We start from the raw sequence: 23,394 nt of genomic DNA on the forward strand, positions 1-23,394 counted from the left end.
TATGGAAGAGTGGCAAGAAGAAAGCCATTGTTGAAAGGGATCCATAAAAATCCGGTTTGGAGTTTCCCAGAAGCCATGTGGGAGACACAGCAAACATGTGGAAGAAGGTGCTCTGGTCAGATGAGACCAAAATTGAACTATTTGGCCTCAATGCAAAACGCTATGTGTGGCGAAACCCAACACTGCCCATCACCCTGAGCACACCATCCCAACAGTGAAACATGGTGGTGGTAGCATCATGCTGTGGGGATGCTTCTCTTCAGCAGGTACAGGGAAACTGGTCAGAATAGGAAAGATGGATGGAGCCAAATACAGGAAATCCTTGAAGAAAATCTGATGCAGTCTGCAAAGACTTGAGACTGGGGCGGAGGTTCATCTTCCAGCAGGACAATGACCCTAAACATACAGCCAGAGCTACAAAGGAATGGTTTGGATTAAAGAATGTTAATGTCTTAAAATGGCCCAGTCAAAGCCCAGACCTCAATCCAATAGAGAATCTATGGCAAGACTTGAAGATTGCGGTTCACAGACGGTCTCCATCCAATCTGACTGAGCTTCATCTTTTTTGCCAAGAAGAATGGACAAACCTTTCCATCTCTAGATGTGCAAAGCTGGTAGAGACATACCCCAAAAGACTTGCAGCTGTAATTGCAGCGAGGGGTTCTACCAAGTATTGACACAGGGGGTGAATACTTATGCACCCAACAGATGTCAACTTTTTGTTCTCATTATTGTTTGTGTCACAATAAAATTTATTTTGCACCTCCAAAGTACTATGCATGTTTTGTTGATCAAAAGGCGGAAAAAGTTTATTTAAGTCTATTTGAATTCCAGTTAGTAACAGTACATAATGGGAAAAAGTCCAAGGGGGGTGAATACTTATGCAAGGCACTGTATGTCATGGAGCCTATAGAAACCTCTACAGGTGCTGTGTCCCTTTCCTTGTTCACAGAGTCGTCATCACTGCTCATCACCACGCAGCCTCCATTGGTGCTCATAAATGTTTATATGGCTATGAACATAATCACATGGGCCTCCCACCAGGCAGGAGCACACGACCTCATTTTGAGGTTTGTGTTTTGTTTCAGCTCATTTCTTCAACCAGGCGCTTCATGTGATTCCAATACGAACGTAACAAGCTCGCACAATCTGTAAATCTGTTTTGTAAATGGAGTCACTTCTCCCTCTGATCTACATCGGGGTCACTGTTGTTGTCGATCATCAACAAACCACATTTATCTACAATCAAATGTTAAATGAACCCACAGGAAAAGCAGAGTCTGTACGATATGGCCGAGAGCTCTGAACCTGAATACTTCCCACATCAAGAGCGAACGGCTCAGGCTTGAACTTTAAAAGCCTCAAAGACAAACAACTTAGCATTTATTGCTGTTTGCTTTGGCTTTTAAGGCAGCGGCTCATTCCTGGAAGGAAACGCAGAGAGCATCACAACAGAGCCACGGGAGACATGCTTTTAATGAGCTTTATCTCGCCGTGATCAGCATCACACCTGAAGAGTCGAGACTTGGGACAGAATGACAGGATGACAGGATTGACGGTGTAACGTGGCAGACGTCTTTCTTTTCCAGACGCCCCAGGTATCGCAGTGCCCACAACAATTTAGACCCATCAGGTGGCTGCATGAGGCTGGGGCTATACACACAGAGTGCCATTTTATTCATCCCTGATGGAGAGGCAGTTGAGGAAAACACGACCTCACCTCACACAAATGATCATTTTTGGCTCCCTTCTTTTCCCACCTGCATCTAAAATTGCAAACTGATGATTCGTGCTCCCCGCTATAATGAGACGGCTTGTCTCTGTGTAATAACAAGGGGAAGAAGGGAGGTTTTTTTTTTAGTATGTTGCAACACATTTTCTACACACGTATCAAAGCAAGCGACAAGATGGAACAGGGCCTAATGGTTCTGGTGTGGTTTTCATGACACAGAATCCATTAACTGAGTAGAACGTTTTCCTGGTAAGAGTCTCATAGCGAAGCACACATAACGATTCTTAATACCCAGCAAAGAGGCAGCAAAAGGCAAATTGACGTTGACTTTAATATGTTAAGTGATTTTGTCCAGGAAATAGAAAATATTACAAGAACATTTTCCTCTTTAGGATAAAAAAAAAAAAAAACACTGTGGCTTCTGTTGTTACTTAGAAACATCTTTATTTAATGAAAGTATCTTTTTTCTTTCTCGGGGGTCAAGTAGGAAATTTACAAATAGGTTACACGTCAGTTGTTTGGATCAAAACTCATGAAAAAAAAACACATCAACAGAGACAGTTTGTCAGGGAGAGAAAGTGAAAAGAAATAAAGAGTAAAACTTGTAGCGGACACAGATCCACACGGTCTCAGTGCTGTGGGTCTGACTCCAGATAGATGCCAAAAACATTAACGCCAGAGTGAGCAAACCCTGGCACAACATATGGTTTACACTGGACGACATTACAATTAGTTCTCTAAAAATGACAAGTAATGGAAGTTGTTGATCTTCACCCACAAATCCTGTAACGTGTGATGACGGTAAAGTGCGGTCACGCTCAGGCGGTCTGTGATTGGATAAGACACCAAAGGGATGATATGCTGGTGAGTCCTGCTCTCTTCTCAAATTTTACTTTATAACTTCCTGATGTAAACAATTTAAAAAAGGCAAATGGGAGAAAGAAATTGTATCAAGTGCATATTTAACGATTTTGTTTTGGCTAAATTACAAATAATAAACTGTATTGTCACTAACCTCTGGTGCTATGTAGCTATGTGGGATACTAGAATGGATATTCTTTCGGCTGATGAATTGGTTTGTATAAAAACATCTGACTGTGTTTAGCGTCATTTAACCAAACTGAAAGGGAGTGATTCTGGTGAGAAATGACCTTGGATCCTCTTCAACTCACAAAAAGAAATATGTGGAGATAAACACTGGCCTGGACTCTGAGCAAACAGAGTGATAAACAGATTAGGGTGGATTTTCTAAGTGAGACGTCATCAGAGAACTGGACCAGCTTGAGGCCCAAAAATGACAGAAAACCAAAAATTGTGTGCTACTTGTATTATATCCTGTGAACTGTTAGAGAAAAAGTTAGACCTCAAAATCATCTGTCCATTTGCTTTGCTTAATCTTAACCTGGGCGAAAGACAAAAAAACCAAAATGCATAGTTATATAACACTAAAAGTGAGAAAATGATGAGAAAATTGATTGATTTTTGACGATCTTATCCATAAAAACCTTTCACAATAATCAGAGACCTGGTAGGAGTATCAGTCTGGACTGTATGATAATGGGAGTTGAGCTGAATTTGGTTTTACAGTGATAATCTCTCAAAGGTCTGGTTATGACAAAAAGAGAAAGTTCCTTCACCACCATGTCAACAAATGTACACTGAGGAGGAAGAGAACACATTCACATGTCTGGATCCGCTGGTTGCATTTACGACCCGAACAAACTGCTGAGGAGGACAAAAAGAAAAATACAACTGTAAAACGTTTAGCTGCACGCCGTGGCAAACCTATTCCAAACTCTTTGGCATGAACAACCAGCGAAAGGTACAATTTATAATCTCATTTCACCTTTTTTCTCACCAATATAAAAACTCGAAATAGAAAACGGTAAAACAGAGGAAGTATCAAATTCTATGTCTCCTACAGTTTGTTATCTTACAATAAAATGTTAACATCAAAGTGTTTCATGCCAAAGTGGCTGTATATCAATGCTACAAAAACAGAAAACCAACTAACCAACTTATTTACACAGCAACATGTCATTTCTGTACAGGACATTCATTTTCATGACAGCGCACATTCATGGCTCGTACATCCTAAGTGGACATGAATCCAAAGCAGAAAAATAAATTTTTAGGTACCACTCGTAGGGAGGACTGGGGTTGTTTTTTTTTGTCTGTTCAGGTTCCCGGTCACATAAAGTCATTGAGCTCCGCCTCCAGTGCAGCGGCCATCTCATCTGCCTCAGAGCTGCTGCCTTCCTCTTCTTCGTTGGAGTCTTTGGAGGACTCGTCAGCAAATTGCTTACTCTCCTCCACGTCCTTGCCTTCATCGTGCTTCCGTTTCTGGCCCCTACAAAGACAACAAAGGGGGATTTTAATGTCAATTTGGAACTTTTAAATTTGTGTGACTCCTCCGCTCCACTGCTGCAAAACAGAATTTATATCATAAACATCGATTTCCCATTTAAAACTGATGCATCATTTATTAGTTACTTTGGTACAGCATGCAATGAAACCAGAACCAAAGTATAATGGTACTCACAGAGAGCGCACAGTCCTCTTATGAAACCACATTTAACATTTCTCTAAATCCTGATCTCTTTTGGGATCTGCAGCAAATCACACACACTCATAAATATCAGTCCCCTTATCATGCCTGATTTTTTTTACCCATCAAGATCCATGAATTATTCTCTGAGAAATCAATGAAAATGTGGGGATATTCCCTCTCACATTGTTTAAGTATAAGTAGATACTAGTTAGCTTCATAAAAAAAGAATATGTAATTTTGACTCATGGACTTCATCATGGAAAAAGTATGAAAATGAGCAAAAATGGTTATTCTCATCTGATCAAAGATTAATAACAGTAAGAATCTAAACTAGCTTTTGGTTCCAGTGTTGTTGGTTTTTAATACTAACATGATGAAACCGTAACAGGCGAGGGGGGTAAAGAAGGAAAGCACACGTTCCTAAGTGTCTGAAGAAGTGTCTCTTCGGTGTGGCTGTAAACATGCCATCCCTCCTTCCGCTCCTGCTTCACCATGACACCCTCTGCAGAGCAGCTTATTAGCATGATGCTAATGAGGTGTGTGTGGGGGGTTTGTATGGTTATTGTGGAGGGCTGACACCAGCTCGACAGAGAGCGGCCCTCTCATTAGGCCACTCCGCTGTCAGACAACCTCGCTAACCTCCCGCAACAGTGGGGCTCTTGGTTGCGAGTTCATTAAAGGTCAGATGTCAGCTAATATCAGTGGAGAGGCTCTGTGACGAGACAGTTGGAGTGGACCCCTGCGGACCTTGTGTTGCGGTGTGGTGTGTGTGTGGGAGGGAAACGGTGGTGTTTGGGTTATAATGGCACAGCTCTGAACCACCACATTACCGAGAAGCTTAATTTTCAGAGCTGTGAGATCGAGGCGCAGCGGTCAGAGTTTAATGTGAGGCTGAGCTACAAGAGCAAGAGAAGAGATAAGAGATTAAAGACGATTTATTCGGTGACTATGAGGAGAAAACTATCCCCCACATGTGCCACCGTCAGTGAGGCTGCTCCTACCACCTGGGCTGGTTGGCGACACTGCATGAGTCACTACAGATGAGATTTATATACTTGGTTTATACTTTCTCTTTTTGTTGGGGGGAGGGGATGAGTTTCTCCGTTCCTCCTGTCTGCTTCGCATCATTACATCCAATCGAAATCCTCGTCTATTAATCCAACCGCCCACCAACACTCCAAACACATCCACCACACTCGAGTCAGCTCCAAAACGGCCTTCACATGTGATTCATTCTTATTACATTTCTGCTACTGTCACATGCTGTTAAACTGCACAGCTTCAAACAGAGACTCCTGCAGGTTTTTTTTACATTTTAATCCATTTTAACTAGCACATCATAAAAAGAAAAGTTGCAAACAGTGTCGTTTGTAAGTGTTTGAGAGGAACACTGGGCGATATTTTTCATTGACAGGTGACCTTACAAAATACACAAATGCTGTAGTGGACAGATCAAGGAACCGAGCCAGGAGCGAGGCTGCCCCCTCACACTGAGGGAGCACTTTAAATCAAGCTGCTGCCCGTGACTCAAGAGGCAGGGCGGGCCTGACAATCATCGGCTGCAGTTCGAGCAACTACTTGGACCTCAGCGTGAGAGAAGATTGGCTCCAAATCAACTGATGTATTTGTGAAATCTCGGATTATGAGCTCTCTCCATATGCTTCTGGAAATCAAACCAAATTCTGTTCCGCAGAAATCATCAGTTATGAGGGTGCAAAAGGTAATAATGTGTCACATTACAATCACAGATGTTGAGCTCATTATTTTGAGACGTGATCATCTCTATGTACTATGGGAGTGTGATTGCATTTAGGGGGGGGGGCCTGCCTGTGAACAAACAGCCTGCAGTTACCCTGCTACAACACATCGTTAGAAATACATAAGTGATATAAAATGACTCAATAACTAGTCAGGAAACTGCAGCTGCACCAAGGCGAGATGCATTTTTATGAGGCGCTAACGTCGCCCAGGGGAGCCATCAGAGGGGCTAAGTTGGGGACAGAGCTTAAAGAGAAATGGCCATGTTTAAATCCCGTGATGCAGAGTAACTATCCCTGCCGATAAAGCAGCAACAGCGAGAACTCTATCCAACTTGTCATCGCAATCGGAAACTGGTGGGGAAGGAGAGAAAAATGAGGAGAGAAGGAAGCCCCTGTAAAAAGACTTCAACTGCTTCTGACAGCTCTGCTTACATCAGGAGGGGAGAGACGGGCCGAGGGAGAGGGGAAGTAAAAAAAGGCGATTGGAGCAAATTAAGTGTGAAAGAGGAGGAAACGGAGCACAAAAGACAGACGAGAGAGGTAATGATCTAAATAATGAACTCGACTTTTAGGACTCAGAGCAAATCTTGTGCTTCTTGTATAGTTTCTACCAATAAAGGAGGTCGACTGCTAAAGGTCTTGTTCCCAGAGAATCTACTGAAACAGAGACCTGAATAACTGACCAGGACTAAGATCAATGTGGTGTCCTCCCACTATCCTCAATCGTTTTCCATCCACATGGGTCCGTTAGTTACAATAATACTATCCCTGCATCAGACAGGGCTCTTTACTGTTAAAGAAGTAGCCCAACACGGGCAGGAGGGATAGTGCTCTGCAACACTGGTGACCTGCTTCATACGGCTCCACTTTCCCAATATCATTACAGCACATGTGTCAAATGCAGAAGATTGGATATGTACACTGCCGTCCCCCGCGTTTTCAACTGCGCCATATGCAGCAGGCTGATAAGCGGAGCAGTTTAACGATTGTTTTTATACAGACATTATCTTCCCCTGCCCCTCATTATGTTACCTCACTCCGACTACTGACAAACAGAGGAGGATGAAAGTACACGCACTGAAGCGGTGATGGCGACGTTTTTTTACGAGGGACGTGTCTGTTTTGCTTTGATACGTTTCGAAAACTGTTAGACTTTCAACATTTTTCGCATGGAAAATGAGAAACGTAGAGTTGCCTGACAGCGTGACAACAAGTGCTCTCACAATGACTCCGTGAACAACTTCAAGCAGGATGCACATTGTGGAGATGTTCTATGTGTTCGGGAGCTAACGCTGTGCAGTGTCACCTGACAAATCAGAGGGGGACTTATAGAACCATATATAAACCAAATTGATGACAGATTTATCTGAACATGTTTAGTATACGTAGTTGTTTTTTTTAAATTTCTGTTTTTTTATCTAAACTGGAGGCACTATTGGCACCCACAATAATATAAAAGACAGTCATTTAAATATGACAATTGCTCCAGTGACCTGCCCTTCTATAAAAACAATAAATGACACAATAAAGCTACTTAGACGTCAATACAAAATTCATTACTTTGTGTCCCTGGCATCTGATCCTTTTCTTTTTTGGGATTTGTGCCACTGTTTGGATTCCCTGGGCTAATTTGAGGCAGCAACACAACATTGGCAAATTCATTTTATGAAATTGTTATAATGGATATGTTGGCACACTGTTGCTATCCAACACATAGAGAACACCATTTAAAATCTGCCACTTAGTAAGTCCTGCATTTCCTCAACCGTTTAACTCTGCTTTTAGTCTCCACCACCTCCTGACGGTAATATTAGTCTCCCACAAACTGGAAGACAACTCAGTCTTCCTGTCTACACCACACTACAATACACGGGTGGTTTGGTCCAAGCTTTTCTTTTTTTTAAAACATCTGCCTGAGTGAGACGAAAAGATAAAAAGCAAAACAATGCTCCTTAATCCTTGGGAGAACAGAAGAGACCAAAGAAAACATTGATTACGGAATACTTCCTGTTCAAGCAAACTATCTTCTTTAATCCTCATGGCCTCTAATCTCTATTTGATTATTGTTGCAACATGTGGCTCATAAAAGGAATAAATGAAAGTCTGTTTAATGCAACTTTGATGGTTATTCTTTTTTGTACATGGAGCTTTAACTCGTGTGGCTTTATTGACTTTAAAAGCTGGAACTTTATTGAATTGATTTGTAGTATGGACTGATGCACTTTAGATACACTGTCCCCAAAACTGAAAGTAATTCATTGTGTGTTGGTTGCCAAGACTATCAGCTTTTGTGAAGTTAATTCACATTAAATAATGGTAAATGAGGATAATTTGCTTCGCCACGTTGCATTAGACTGTAGACAATAGACCTTGCTGACTGTCGTCCCTGAGCAAGTCTGACAAAAGGTGTGATGCATGATTCACTGTCAATGTCACTTATATCTCCCCAGTCACCGATGCCTGCATCAAACCACCTCCATCTCTGGCTCCGCCGCAGGCAGGAGAATCGGATTACAGCCCCCAGGCGTCCTTTCATAACTTTCCTCTTTTCTCTGTCTGCTTACAGGCAGCAGCAGCTTTGACGAGGCTGTGCGAATCTTTTCACAGAAGCTTGAGACGGATTTGGACCCAGAGCTCTGGACCCTGCAGCTGGTTCAAACAGTGCATGGAAGAAAACCACAAAAGAACAAAACGGATCTGTCTCCCAACATTGTACTGCTTGGCAGGGAGGAACTACAGTTAAAAAAAATTCAGGCTGGATCCACATGACAGTCGATTTGCCAGTAAACAGCGGGAAAATGGCAAAGTCTATGAGAAAGGTCAGAAAACTGATTGAAATTTGATACTTTATTTTTTTTTGTAAAGGAACTTATGTTTGGACCAGATCAAAACCAAAACTGTTTATTTATTCACAAGCTCAGTGTGTCCCTGCTCATAAAATATTTGAGATGAGATTTTGCTTAGGGGTTTTCCGTCCCTTCACTCAGCCAGAGCTACGCAAACACCAGTTTCCCCCCTGTTGTGTACTTTGTCTATATCTATCATATCCCCCAAACATTCAAGTCTAATCCAGTGAGCTGAATATGACAGGTGACATTTGTGAACGAGGCTGAGGAAGGACATTCACTTTAGTAAAGTGAAAAATGAAAAGACTCTATCCGAAGCTCAGACAGCTCTGACCGATTTCTGCATGGACGCCCTCTGGGGCAATGCAACCTCTAAACCTGGCGATGTGACTGTCAGGCTGAATGATCAATGCATATCAACGAATACAGCACGTTTCACTTGATTTATTTGTTTGTTCTTTCATTGTGAGTTCATATGTTCAGTCTGAGAATATATTATGGAACTGAAATGTTCACAGGGGCAGCCCACTGATTTAGTATTGCTCTTTGTAGACACAGAAAATCAATGATCGAAACTGAAGCAGCAGAGCCTGAGATTTTTTTTGAGCTCTAAAGGCCTTTGCACATCAACGGCGATGCATATAAACATTAAACTCAATAGGATTTAGAGAATAAATAATTTCGGTAATTTTGGGCAATGAAAGATGGAACCCATAACAAGCTATATTGATCTGCTTCTCCTCTAACTTAATATATACTTAGGTACACCGGATATTGATGAAGAGAGGGGAGCTTGGTTCAGGAGCATGAACTGTACCACAGCTGCTTCAGGAAATATTTCTGGATATTTGAAGAACTGCTGCCACAGCTGCCACTTTAATAATAATAGTTTTTTTCTTGAGTATATTATTTGACAAAAGTCCTGTTGTTTGCAAACAGCTATGCTTTATTTGGTTTGTTAATTTAGTTTAGAAACATTGTTACCTGGTAAATGTCAGTCTTTACTTGGACATTTTCTTTTTACCATTTGATTAACTGTGCATAGCATTAAGACTGGAATCAAGGGGCTTTTCTAAGATCCACTTATCAGCATCAATAAAACTCATGTATTAACACATACAAATTGGTTAAGTCCATACAAAAGTGCAAAAAGAACATTTTAGTAGAGGTTATGCAAGAGATGCTAGGCTGCTTTAAAATTCACAACTGTACATCTGGCTGCACTGAAAGAGAACCATCACCTACCTACAGAAAGTACATGGGAAGATAGAAGAAAACCTCTGTCTTTGAGGTGATCATTGAGTTCAAAGAGTGGGTCTGAGGTTATTTAGATGTTGATTTACTGCTTTAATACCGAGATCTGCTGGACTGAATCCTGTCTGAAGCAGGATACATGCTGAGGCATCAACCTGACAGGTTAACAGAAAAATTAACTCTCCGAGGCACAAAAAAAATATCAAGTTAATGTTTTTAAATATTTTCGTAGGCTAATATATTATATAAAATAAGTTCTGAAAAAGTTGAGTTTTTTGTTTTCCAAAAAAGTTCCAAACCTGATGGTTTTAACACCGACCATCATGGGAGGACAGTAGTTAAAAGGTTCGACTCCGACTAACACAGTGGTAGTCTATTTCTCAGCACAGCAACTACACTGGGGGTTTCCTATCAGTAGCAAGAAAAGCAAAAAAAGCTAATATTTGTTGAATTAGTTTATTTTGGCTTTATTTCAATGATGATTAATCTGCATTTTGTTGTTTAATGCTTAATTTTCTTTTTCCTCTAGACAACTTAAAATACTTGTAATGTAAGTTTATTGAGCTACAAATGAGTTTGAGAGAGTTGTCAAGGGACTAAAACATACATTTTGCCTTAATTAAGACACGCCTCGATAGCTGAAGGATTACTGTACATGTCAAAACAACTCCCGCCTCTTGATTCATTCAAATTAAATTGTTCTGTTTGAGGGGCACCAGTAAACAAACGCAGGGTCGGCAGACAAAAAAGTTGAACCTCGATCAAGTTCATCTAGCAGGTCATGGTGTTGCTCAATGAAATACATGAATCTCAGTCTTTAACGAGACAATAAGTTCACAGGATTCCCTCAAGAGACGTATTTGTACCATTGACTACTCTCATTACTGTGTAGAAACCATTCCTCTTTCACGCAAACAACACACCAAGGGTAAATAAAAGTGAATGGTGCAATCCAGCTAATAAGCTATGTTAGCTTCCTCCATTTTGGTCTCTTGGACTCTCCGGTCAAAGGTGAGGACTGACAAGGCAGCTGGTCAAAGGTGTGGGTTCACCACAATTAAAACCAGACACGAAAAATCGACATCGATTTTCATCACCTCCCAGGACACACAGAAGTGCAATAGAAGTCGCACGTAACAGAGAACATCAACAAAATAATATTTTCAACATTACTCCGCGTACAGTGTCAACCTGTGCTTAAGTAAAAGTCTGTGTGTGTCAGGAAGAAGGAAAGATAAGAAGACAAAAGATACAATAAACGTTTTATCTACGATCCTCCATATGCACTGAAGCCTATATCATGGAATCGTGCAAAATCTATGGGAGATCCTCCCAAGCATAGCAAAGGCTTTTTGTCCTCATGCAGAAAAAGTGTACTGTACACAGTCTTCTGCGTCAGGAAAAATAGCTTACACGCGTGTATGGATGGTGATAAACAATGTGTATTAACAGGCCAGCCTTCCCCTGAGATGCATCACTTTTGCTTCATAGCGAGATCAATCCGAACCAAGAGCATAAATAGAAAAACTGCCTGCATCACCAGCTTGCAGCTACGTGCCAGGAGGAGAAAACTGGGTCACATTACTCCCAGTTTTTCTTTTTCCTACTTATGCATTCCTCTCTCCTCCTCCTTTCATATATGTGAAAAGCCTGAGTAAGCATTCCTATTGCTCATAGTCTGACGCCTCTCTTGCACTGCTGAGCTGTTTTTATCAGGAACAGGGAGCACGGCGCCATTTCTCTCCGCTGCTTCTGCAACATACTGGTGGATTTGTGTGCGCTCACAAGAGGCAGCCGAGCAAGACGGACTGCTGTCAATGTCTTTTAAGTTGGTGTTACTTTTATAATCCTCATCTCCTGCAGGTGTCTGGCATCATTGTCAGAATAACAGAGGCTTGACAAAATGTCCAATGGGACAGAAAGATGGGCCGATCAACTACATGAGACGAGACATGGCTTTAAGGTTGTCCCTCACAACACACGTGTACAGTTTTGTATATGTGAAACCTTGCTGGCTCATACATTTGATGCTCTGTGCAATGACAAGGTGACAAACTATATCAAACAATATGTCAGGAGTGTGAATCCAGGATAAGTTACACCGGATCAGGAAAATGCACCCATTAACTTGGACACCAAGTTTCTGACTATTGACCTTATTCAAAATAAGACAAATCAATGATGGTGTTCACATGAGTTGCTCATAGAATATTCCATTCATATTCTGACTCAGGTCATTACGTCCACTCTGCCTCACGTCTGACGTTGGTCTGCCAGTTTTAAATCCCTGAAATAGTTGGTATTTTTGATTTTGGGTGTGTTCTTTCTAATTTTACAAAGGCTACAACTTCTTTATTTTCCATCTCGTTTACACCCAGGCCAATGCGTCATCAAGCCATTGGTTACTGCCATATGTCGATGTTGCAAAATGCTGTGAAAACTCCAATAGGACGTTAAAATGCAATTAAGACCTATACAGTACATGTCTACATAATGTGACGGTGGTAAAAATACTCCACGTCTTATTTGATTATTGCTAGTTGTGTTTGTATTCAGGTTTAAAGTAATCAGAAAATGCTGTTTACATGGCAATGTCTTATTGGGACTGTTGGCTTGATCGGTTAATATGGGACCATATAAATTATTGGAACCCAAGGAAGCAGTAATTTGGTGAGCCATGTTAATGGACTGTCACTCATTGTTTTGTTTTATGTGATTAATACACAGGGTAGTTGTGGGAGTAACTGTAAAGGTGAAGGAAGAGCAGATAACAGCTGAGGAGAAAGAACAGTGTCACGTCTTAAAATGAAGAAGCCTCTTACAATATTTTTTTTCTGAGAGTGAATAATGAAGTCAATTTAAAATACCAGACAAATTAACGAGGAGCAGGACTGATGTCTACTACGTATTGTTTTCTAATTTAAATGAATGCGTTATAAGCCTCACATGTATTGTAGATGAGACAAAGCTTCTCAATAAGTAGCGTATCTGTTGAGGTGTTCAGGCTCGAACTCCAAAAGAAGATTACTCAAAATTAATTTATGCTCAGCTTCAACTTGATCATTCAATGTCACGAGCTGAGTTTAAAACAGGTCTGTAATAACACATATCATATATGGAGACCTCCGCTGAAGTACATTGGTTTACAACACAAATACACAACTAACATTTTTTACCATTTAACACCACAATGTTTCTACACTTTCCTGTTGAAGGGAAACACTGTGCACACTCTCACCAACCTAACCTCCTCAACTTGTGTGACAGCTGACCTTACACTGACTCCAACAAGCTCCAACTGTTCTTTCCAGCGGCATTCGCTGTGAATACAAACAGGCCGACACCGCACAGCAGAAAGAAACTGGATTTGTTCACTGAACCATCGGCGCTGGCTACAGCTGAGTGTTTGTACCTGACAAATCACATAATCACAAAGCCCGGTCCAACAGAAGCAGCTCTGACTACATGTCACAAAAAAACTAAAAAAACAAGGGGCACAATGCATCTACCTGAGTTTAGATATACGAAACAGGTGCTGAGACACAACAGTTTTATGTGACAAGCGAAATACAAATAGGCGGTTTCTCTCACAATCCCTCTGAATGTCAGACACCTGGATAAACTCACGCTGTAATGGTAGATGTTTAATTATCTGCAGCAAGCATCAGCATGCCCGGCAGCACAGGACAGATATGAAAGCTTTGCCTTTATGAAAAAAGAAAAAAAAGAAAAGCCGCTTTGGTACAGTAACAAAGGTACATATATCTGGGAGCTGAAGACAACAGCTTTCATAAATGCAAATAGAAAAATGTGTGCACACACTGCGGCAATACGCTGCCAGTCTCAACCAATCCTTATAAACAATTACCCACAACAGGGCCCTCGGGTGCAGACGTTCTAATTGGAAAGCACATGGAGACTAACTTACAATACACGCAGGGAGATAACAGCCTTATTTTCCCCAGTACGCCACCTTCATCTCCTCCATTAGAGAATGAGGAGCGAACGGTTCCAACCACTCGCTATTTAAATGTGATGAACATCACGATGAACTGCTCATCGTGGGCTGTGTTTAATGCAATTTCTTTACTTTTAACCACACTAACAAGATTGGAGTGTTGGGCGCCTAAACAGTTATCTGCAGGAACTGACAGTATTCGGCATTAGATTATATTTAACATTATGAAATGTAAAGTGTAGCTACACACAGCCTCACATTTTACTCACATATGAAAAATAAAAACACTAAACACACACATATATATATATATATATTAAAGTTCAATAAATGTCAGAAATCTAACATCTTAAATCACTAACAGTGATTTTAGCATTTTTGTAGGGGAAGAGTTATTGTATAAAAACAAAGATTTGCAAAGTACTTTTTTGCTTCGCTGTTGAGTGCCTGGGGTTGTCAGGTTGTTTATGATCCAAAAAGAAGACTGTATCAAGCCAGGTTTTGAAAAAAACAAGTTGACTACAAAACAGAAAATTGTCAGTTATTGTTCATTTTGCTTCTATCTTTGGGCTGATTATTCACTAATAGTTAATTTTAAAGCCAAACCAGATTTGAGCACAGAAGGCCTGTCAGGGAAAGATGCACATCAGCTGTGTAGCTCAGCCAATGTCCTTTCAGCTACCATGTTAACTGGCAGGAGATTTCACTGTTTATCTGCATGTACTGACAATTTAAATGGAGTTGGCTGAGGGAAGTTTCACTGGCTGTTTGAAATTGGATATTTTACTCTTTTATCACAACATACAAAGGAGTAGATCTATAGGTTGTTGCAGAATTAATTCAGCTGCTTTGTGCAACCAAGTTGGAGGGAGAAAACCTAAAAGCTAGAGTTGGTAATCCTGGAAAAGCAAGCAAAGCAGGCTACACTTATATATCACACCCCATCCCTCCCATCAGCCCCCTTTCAAAGCTACGGCCCTAAAACACATGAATGTGCATTTCTGTGACTCGCTTGTTAATTTCTAGCTATCATCTCTTTTTCAGCGGTATTTGTTTCCCCGTGTGAAGAATCGGGTCATGCGCAGTGAGAGGACGGGCAGGCAGGTCAGTAAACTACAGACAGGTACGCCAGCCAATGATTTCATTTGGTCTGAATGAAATGATTGGTCATGTTTATTACAGTCCTGCGATGGCCACAGAGATTTGCTTTTTGTCTTTCTTTTATTTCAAACAACTTTACTTAGCGATGGCAATTGGGAGGTCAAGAGCGTTTCAACAAATAAGATATAAACTGTTTCAGAAACAAATTACCAACCCAATCTTTAAGGCTGATAATTCGTAGAGGTAAGATATTGTATATTATGTTTATATATATGTAACTATATATATATATATATGTTACGGTAATAGTCATCATATTGTAGAAAGACAACTGCCTTCTATGCCCACAAATAACCAGTGTTAAACAAGAATAATTAAGAGTAGAAATAATTACATAACAGGCTCTGTGAGGGACTTGAAATCTCACGCTGAATGATTTGATGCAGTAGAAGGAGGACGTACGTTTCAGGAGAACATGTAGTACATGTACAAGGCTTTTTGTTAATCCCCAGTAAAAGGCCAGAGTGCACACACACACACACACACACACACACACACACACACACACACACACACACACACACACACACACACACACACACACACACACACACACACACACACACACACACACACACACACACACACACACACACACACACACACACACACACACAGCCTGGAGGAGAAGAATAAACATGCACCGGGGTGGGAGAAAAGAGCAAGGCAAGATGGAGAGTGACAGGAAGAAAGTGGGAGAGAGAGTCCAAAACGCAATACGCCAGGATGAGCTATAATTTTCTTTTTCCCTTTCATCACGGTCAAAGCGCACACTGAACAGAAGGCAGCCAAGGCTGATGAGACCAACCAGCCCGACCATGTTGTTTCTGAAGATAAGCCGTGTGATTTAAATAATCAGGTTTTCCACTGGTTCTACAGCACAACAGCAGAGGGTTCTGATGGCAAGATGAAGCTTATTTCCCCCATTAATAAATAATTGAATTTGATTAACAGAAATATGAGCTGTTCAACAGACAATGTAAATCTGCTAACACATGTGGAGTGAAATCTAGAGCGCATCATGTTATGCAACCATTACTAAACAAGTCTGAGGTGCAAAGCAGCTGTTAACACCAAGAATATATAGTGTGTGTGTGTGTGTGTGTGTTTGTGTCTCACACTATTCTGGCTAACAGCACTTTTACAAATAAAATCTGAAAGAATAAATCTTGCAGAGAATGTGCTAAGCTCGGTTAATTTTATTATCTCTCAGTGCCATTCGTGTAGAGGCCAAAACAAAACTGGTGTCGTGTTGGCTGAGGCGTGAGGGGGCAGCTGCATTGAAACTTGATGAGGTGATGAATGTCATGTGTGGTGATTTACAGTCGCTGCAGAAACTGTTTATTGAGAGGAGTCGAAACTTGAGACCTTCTACTGTGTGAAAGTATCTATCACTCTATCAGGGAAATTTGAGTGTGGATGGGTGGTTGTGGTGCACTGCAAACAAACCGTCACTGACAGACAGTTCACATTCAGGGAGGTTTAAACGGCCAGCAAGATGGTACAAGGATAGTAGTTGGAATTAATTTCAAAGCAGACGGATACAAATATTTATCTCATCAGTCGTCACTCGATATCCCATAGTGATAAAGCGAAAAGAGAAATTCGGAATTTGTCATTCTCTAATTTATTAAAAAGGAAAAACTGAGATATGTTTGACATAAGCATTAAGCTAAAAGACTGAACATACAGATGGATGACTCTCATGGACCTATCTTGGATAGGGGTGCCGCCATCTTGCACTTTTGATGTAATTTGTCTACGTAGCAGAAGGAGCCGCATTGACGAGAAACTGCCGATACACACGGGCGACCAATCGTGATTCAGTTACATGAATTGTGATGTTTCAGGAGAAAGAACCAACATTTACAGGAAAAATTAACACAAACTTACATCACTCGGATGAGAACTATCTTAAATAACAGAAAAACTGACCTAACCATAACCCTATCCTGTACTTTGACTTTTTAGTTTGGTCACATGACCCATCAGGGAGGGGGATTTCTAGGATCACACCTTCAGGGGAGATCGGCCCCTGATGAGATTGTGACATGCATACATAGCTTTGCAAAGTTTCAATGTCCTAATTTTTACAATTGTTAAAATATATATTTTTATATATGAACATTTCAATTTCAAAATGAACAGAATACACAGAATGCTGAAAGTATTCAATGTTTCACCGAATGTTACCTTTAGAAAGAACCCCATTAGATTGGTGGTGAGGTTCATTATTGTGTAGTAATAATTGTTCAGGATGAAGAATAAGGCCTTCAGTTAGTGAACATGACCTGAGGCAAAGACTCACCCATAATTAACAGGACTTTCCGAAGTAAGTAGAATGAAATCAAGATCAAGTGCTGCTTTATCTTGGTCACTCTTCTCTTTCTCCTTATGATGTGAAAATAAAGAGCACATAGATCAGTAGCTGGTGTTTCAATGAACATGTTTAGAAATTTCCACTAATGTTATAATTGGAAAGCATTTAGATGAAGGGGAAAATCCACAGCATCCACAGAATACATGCAACTATATTGTGATATTTGTGACCTGAACGGTTGCTGTTTTGGCAACTAAATTCTGATAATAAAGAAAACTGAAAAATGACTTATATCATTGGTGGACAGTAAGTAGGAACATTTACTCAAGTGCTATTCTGAAGTACACATTTGATGTAGTTTTACTTTACAAGAGTATTTAAATTAAATGCAACTATATTCAAGCCTAAAATCACCAATGACTCCAGCTAGCTATTTGGCTTCACTTTTTTGGGAGTTAAGATGTATGTCATGTATATCTTTATAGATACAGTCAATGATTCAGATCCTTTGACACTCGAAATGTAGCTAATGACCCAACTATCAAGCATACATGTTGATCACTGAACTACTACTGTCAGTCACTAAGCTAATAAGCATCTAGCAGTGCAAAACTGCCATCGGTCACCAAACAAACCCATGTTAGCTGAGCAGATTAGCACGGCTAACAGTCATTGAGGGAGTTAGCATAAGGTAGCCTCCATTCTGGTTGTATTTATCTTTCCTGTCCTAGCTAAAGCGAACAACACCAATATTTCTTAACATAGCAAACAGCAAATCACCAACTTAACTGTGTCCTTTTGGTTGCAAACTCTTGTACAGACTACTAATCCCCAACAATACCAACACACCTAAAAAACTACAGTTATTTACTTTCCTTCTCATAGAGAAAGTGCTGCACATAGATGCACTGTATCAATGCATGTGAAAGGGTGAATGTTAAACTGTACTTTAAAGTGCTTTGAGTGGTCACCAGGACTAGAAAACCACTATTTAAATACATACCATATACAGAGATCAGGGGTTTTGGGAAAGGTTAACTTGACTGTTGAGTGCAGCAGGTGATAGAAAAACAGATAAGGCGGTAAACGTATTAAAACATTATAAAGCAGGACTTTGATGTAAGAAAAGTGTTATTTTAGTTCAAAAATGCACGTCACACTCCGTAGATCCTGTAGATTTGGCCTATTTGTCCAGAAATCCCTGTAGATCACATGTAGAAAATAAAACTTCTCAGAGGAATCTCTGTCCTGTCAGACTGTTAGATCTAGTGCCTCTATCCTCCCTGTGGCTCTTTGCATAAAGCATCACAGAATGTCTGGGTTGGCAGACATGAGCATGCTGTTTCCAGCTTACTGATGCCACTTTGGATGATTTCTGGAAATGAATTGAAACTTTTGAAAAGAGTTCTTGGAGTCGCCCGTTTAAAACTCTGAAAATTGGTTTTGTGAGTCCTGTACTGAAAACGACCAGACGAGACAACGGTGCAATGAGCCAGAGTAGTTTCATCAGCCCTGGACTAAAGCCTCACCAGGCTGGAGTTGTGTTGTCTGAATTGACATCAGAGAATAGAGAAGTGAAACATTTTCCTTTGGAAGAAATTCTGCACTTTAGAAAGAAGAAAAAAGTGGTGCCAAGTGATGTGTGCAGAATGAACTGGCTTTCCTTGGAACAAGGGACATTTGACAGCAGAGCTGGAATGGGGGGATTTGGCTCTAGATGAGCTTGTCAGAGAGTAGAACCAGTGGAATAGGTTTTGTGTTTGGCTCCTTTGACCATGAAAGAGACCCCAACTTCAGGTTTTGTCCTCCAGGGAAACAAACACAGAGATTCAATAAGCAGCTATTGCCTCTTCTGTCACTAACAGTAACTTACATGCAGTACGAGGGAAAGAAATTAGTTCTGCAGTAAACGATTTTCTCGATGTGCCTGACAAACTGCCCAATGCTACAAGCAACGTTACACTAATGAATCTCTGGCGCCAAGAACAAGCTGCTCTTGCTGCTGGAATTATACCCGTCCCAAAGAATGTAGTAATGATGCCAGCATGAGAGAGAGGACAAATTAATTCTGGGTAGCAGAGAGAGTAGTTATTCTAGTTTATAGAGTAGTGAAAACTTACTTTTTACACCATGGGACTCATTCATCAACCTGTAATACATTTCCCTATGCCATGGCACACCATGCTAGACCAGTTACAGAGAGATATGGATTCTTCGTACACAACTGAGAGAACTACAGGAGTATTAAGTCTTATCAGCCTTCAGCACACATTTAAAAGAGACGGTCTCTGTCCAGAGCATCATTAATACCACTTCAAAAAACACTGTCCTCCCAGGGTTTATGCAATATCCTCGAAATTAAATTGTACGACTTTTAAAGACCTTTTTTTTTTTGAACCACACATGATGCAATTAAATACAGGAAACCAGTCTAGACGATGAGGCAAAGGACATTCATTGACATTCAAATCACCAGCTGCATATGACAATAATGTCAGTGTAATTAATCAATGAATGTGACCCAGAGCCAGAAAGGTGACAGAAAAGTTTTGCTGAAACTAACACTGAGACATTATTCAATTGCTGAACATGCAAGCTCCTGTGTAGCTGTGTCGTGTTTTCTACAGCTCTGATGTTGTTGACTCAAACTCTACAGAGAGATGATGCACACTGTGTTGCATATTTTCCAGTTTCCCATGTTAGCACTCACATGTTAAATTGCTCATTTGCTCATCACGACTGCTCAGACCCTATCACTACTGCACCCTTCGTGGAGAACGTTTTTAACAAGAATATCTCATGTTGTGATCGTTGAGATGAAGGATTGAATAACTGCCCCTATAATAAGAGTTGGAAAAAACTGTCTATTAGTATTACAAACTGTTTTCTGATAAGCCTCTAAATTTATGGAGGTTTGTATTCTAACTGACCTCCCATTTCGTCTCTTCTCCCATAACTGTAGAAGCATTGAGCATTTTTTATTCAAATGAGTGGTATTTTCAGTCTGAACGGCTGCTCGGGCGCAGCTAAAATGACTGCCGTCGGGATTTTAATGGCACAAGGCTTCTCTGTTGTTCCGTCTTGCAGGGAAACCAGAGTTCAACCACCTTGAAAAAGCATGAGCCAGCTTTACACAAGCAGTCTAGACACAATATTTATTTAAGATGGCATTAAATTCTTCCTATACACCAGCTCAGTGTGAGATCCGAGGACATCTAAATCTAATCTTCAAACGGTGACGACTGTAGGTGTTTGACTAAAAGAAAATAGCACAGTGCCCCGGAGAGCGTGACAGACCATGAGAAATCTCTTGTGAATGTATAAATTATGTAGGAAAAAAATTAAGTGAAAGCTTTAATAATTCATCAAGACCTTGTGTAGAACAAATACTGCTAAAACAGCACAAACAGTACATATGGTAACAGGGCTCAAATTGTGTTCAGGTGCCTGGGGGAGAATTCTTCCTCACTGTGCTATGTTGCCCTTAGTTTAACACACATACCCCATTTGGTTGAAACCACTTCTAAAATGTCCCAGCAGGAACATCCACTGGGAGAAAAAGTGAGCATGCACCATTATGTGAGACATTTCCCAGGGCACCTTTTATTTCCAAATAATATATTACTTAAGAACAGCCTCCGCGGCGACTTGCAGTGGAACAAGCTGATGTAGCACCAAAGAAGACCTTTAGAAAAGTGTCTGGTGCAGAGTGTGAGGTCCCTCAGAAGTGTGGTCTCTGCAGAAAATAATTGTAATTTCCTTTTTATATTGTATATAGCAAATAAAAATATGAGCCTTATTCATGAGAAAATTCATTCTGATGCTTGTCACACAATAACATTCAATTACACCAAACCAGGGAGAGGAAGACGGTAGTTAAATGATATGTAAGCAGGGCACTCGTCCGCTGTGTCAAATTACTGTTTAAATTCTACACAGAGTTATCATTGATTGTGCATTTGAATGAGCCAGTTTCATTTGCAATTTAAATGAATACATTATACATTCTGATGTGTTAACAAGCTGTAAGAGGTGTAAATGTTATATGCTTATAATGACGACTGGAACTAGCACTCGTCACTTAATGTTCCAAAATATCGGATACATCCATGCCAACGCATTTTCTTTTTAAAACTAAAAACATCTCCGTCCACAAAAGCATTTCAGCTTTGTATGAGTAATAATCCCCAACCATACCAACACACCTAATTAAAGAAACTATCACATTGAGCATGTATATGTCGGTGTAACCAGAAGGTAGAATATGTACTCGACAGTTGATTGCTTGGTTACAGAAAGTACTAAAAACGGGAAACGGCAATGGTGAAAAGTAAGATGAGGGATTTCCTTTCTTGGACCAACAACGAGGTGGAGCTGATACTGACAGTTAGCAACATTTTTCCTTCGTCTCAGGCAGTTTAGTAGTTTTAAAACTAAAACATGGTAGTGTGGATGAAGCCTAAATACAATCCAGCCAATTAACTTTCTGATAGTTAGCAGGTAGCTTCATAATAACCACCTGTTAATAGGCAGCAAATGGTGGACATTGGATTTGACACAGGTAAACTTCTCCTTCGGAAATTTCTAAAATTGTTTAGTGTTTACAATGCTGGCATAAAATGTAAAGCTTCTGAAAAGCTTTGTGAAGGTAAAAAGTAGTAACAGGATTTTTTATTTTTATTAAACACTGTTAGATAAGGAAGCTTTACATTATTAAAGTGCCAACCTTTGAATGTCATGATTGTTTTTTTGAAGTAACGTTAATTCCACCATCGATGTAACATCTGACTAAATGGGAGGTAAAGTGATATGTTTTTTTCAAAAGAAATCTACCAAAACTGAATTGGAGCTGGACGGGTTTGAAAAGCAGGACATTAACAGCAAATCACAACAAGCAATTTCATCATTTCATGGGATTTTTCTCCTGTGGAAACCAAACAATACAATCATGTTTGGAATAAACATTTTTATACTCAGTAGATAAAAACAGGCCTGGAGTTGAATAAAATGCAAATGCAACATAGCCAGGAAAATTGCAGGTTGAGTCTTCATCTCAGACTGAAAGGAAATGAATTCATGTATCCCCAGCTTGTTTGATAAGCACAGCTTACAAGCAAAACCAAACATTTTGGGATCTCTGTGTTCATCTTCAGCACGAATACAAAGTTTGTTCGTGATTGAGCTTATTCAGTCCAATACAATTTGGAAGAAGATTTTGGGTTAAATTAACTTTATTAATCCCTCCAGTGAATCTGGGGCATCACAGCAGCAAAAGAAAGAACGAGTACGATAGGCAGGAAATTGCATAGTGTAATTCTGACTCGTTTCATTATCAGTGGCCTTCATAGGGTGAAGCAACAGCCCAAAGGCCCTATCAATATGTTGTTTGTAATATGAGGCTGAAAAATCCACAATAATATGGTCTTCTACCTTGCCGGCTAAGGAAACTACTGAGAGATGGCCTTTGGAGCCCTCCTTATCCCAAAACTAGATGTGCCAATATCAGCATCGGAAATGCTTCAGATAATGCCAAAAATGCTGTGTTAGGCATAGGCGAATACACAAAACTAAGAGCAGATCCTCTACCACGTCTTTAAAGTAAATTAGTTCCACCCAGATAACACTGCAAATTGCTTTTCCTAGAAATCAATTCCTCTTCTAGTCTAGCATTAGCCAGAGTTAGCTAAAATTGCAGCAATTCGGCAATATGTCAGACTGGGAAGGCCCACAAGTAAACCGGCAACATGTAACGTGTAAGACTTAGACCGATGGCACTAGTTTTTGTTTATTCCTAGATTAATTTAGTGTTTAC

At 40.3% G+C, this 23,394-nt stretch overlaps 1 protein-coding gene across 1 annotated transcript in view; it reads right to left on the bottom strand.

The window, feature by feature from the left end:
* Positions 1-2,156: 2,156 nt before the first annotated feature.
* Positions 2,157-23,394, bottom strand: part of ctdp1 (CTD (carboxy-terminal domain, RNA polymerase II, polypeptide A) phosphatase, subunit 1) — a 65,198-nt gene continuing 43,960 nt past the window's right edge. Inside the window, exon 13 of the mRNA XM_035182543.2 lies at positions 2,157-4,082. Within this exon, the coding sequence (XP_035038434.2) occupies positions 3,923-4,082 (160 nt within the window). The 3' untranslated portion in view covers positions 2,157-3,922. The remainder of the gene's footprint in view (positions 4,083-23,394) is intronic.

The sequence above is a fragment of the Hippoglossus stenolepis genome, chromosome 17 (genome assembly GCF_022539355.2).
Source record: "Hippoglossus stenolepis isolate QCI-W04-F060 chromosome 17, HSTE1.2, whole genome shotgun sequence".
Lineage (NCBI taxonomy): Eukaryota > Metazoa > Chordata > Actinopteri > Pleuronectiformes > Pleuronectidae > Hippoglossus > Hippoglossus stenolepis.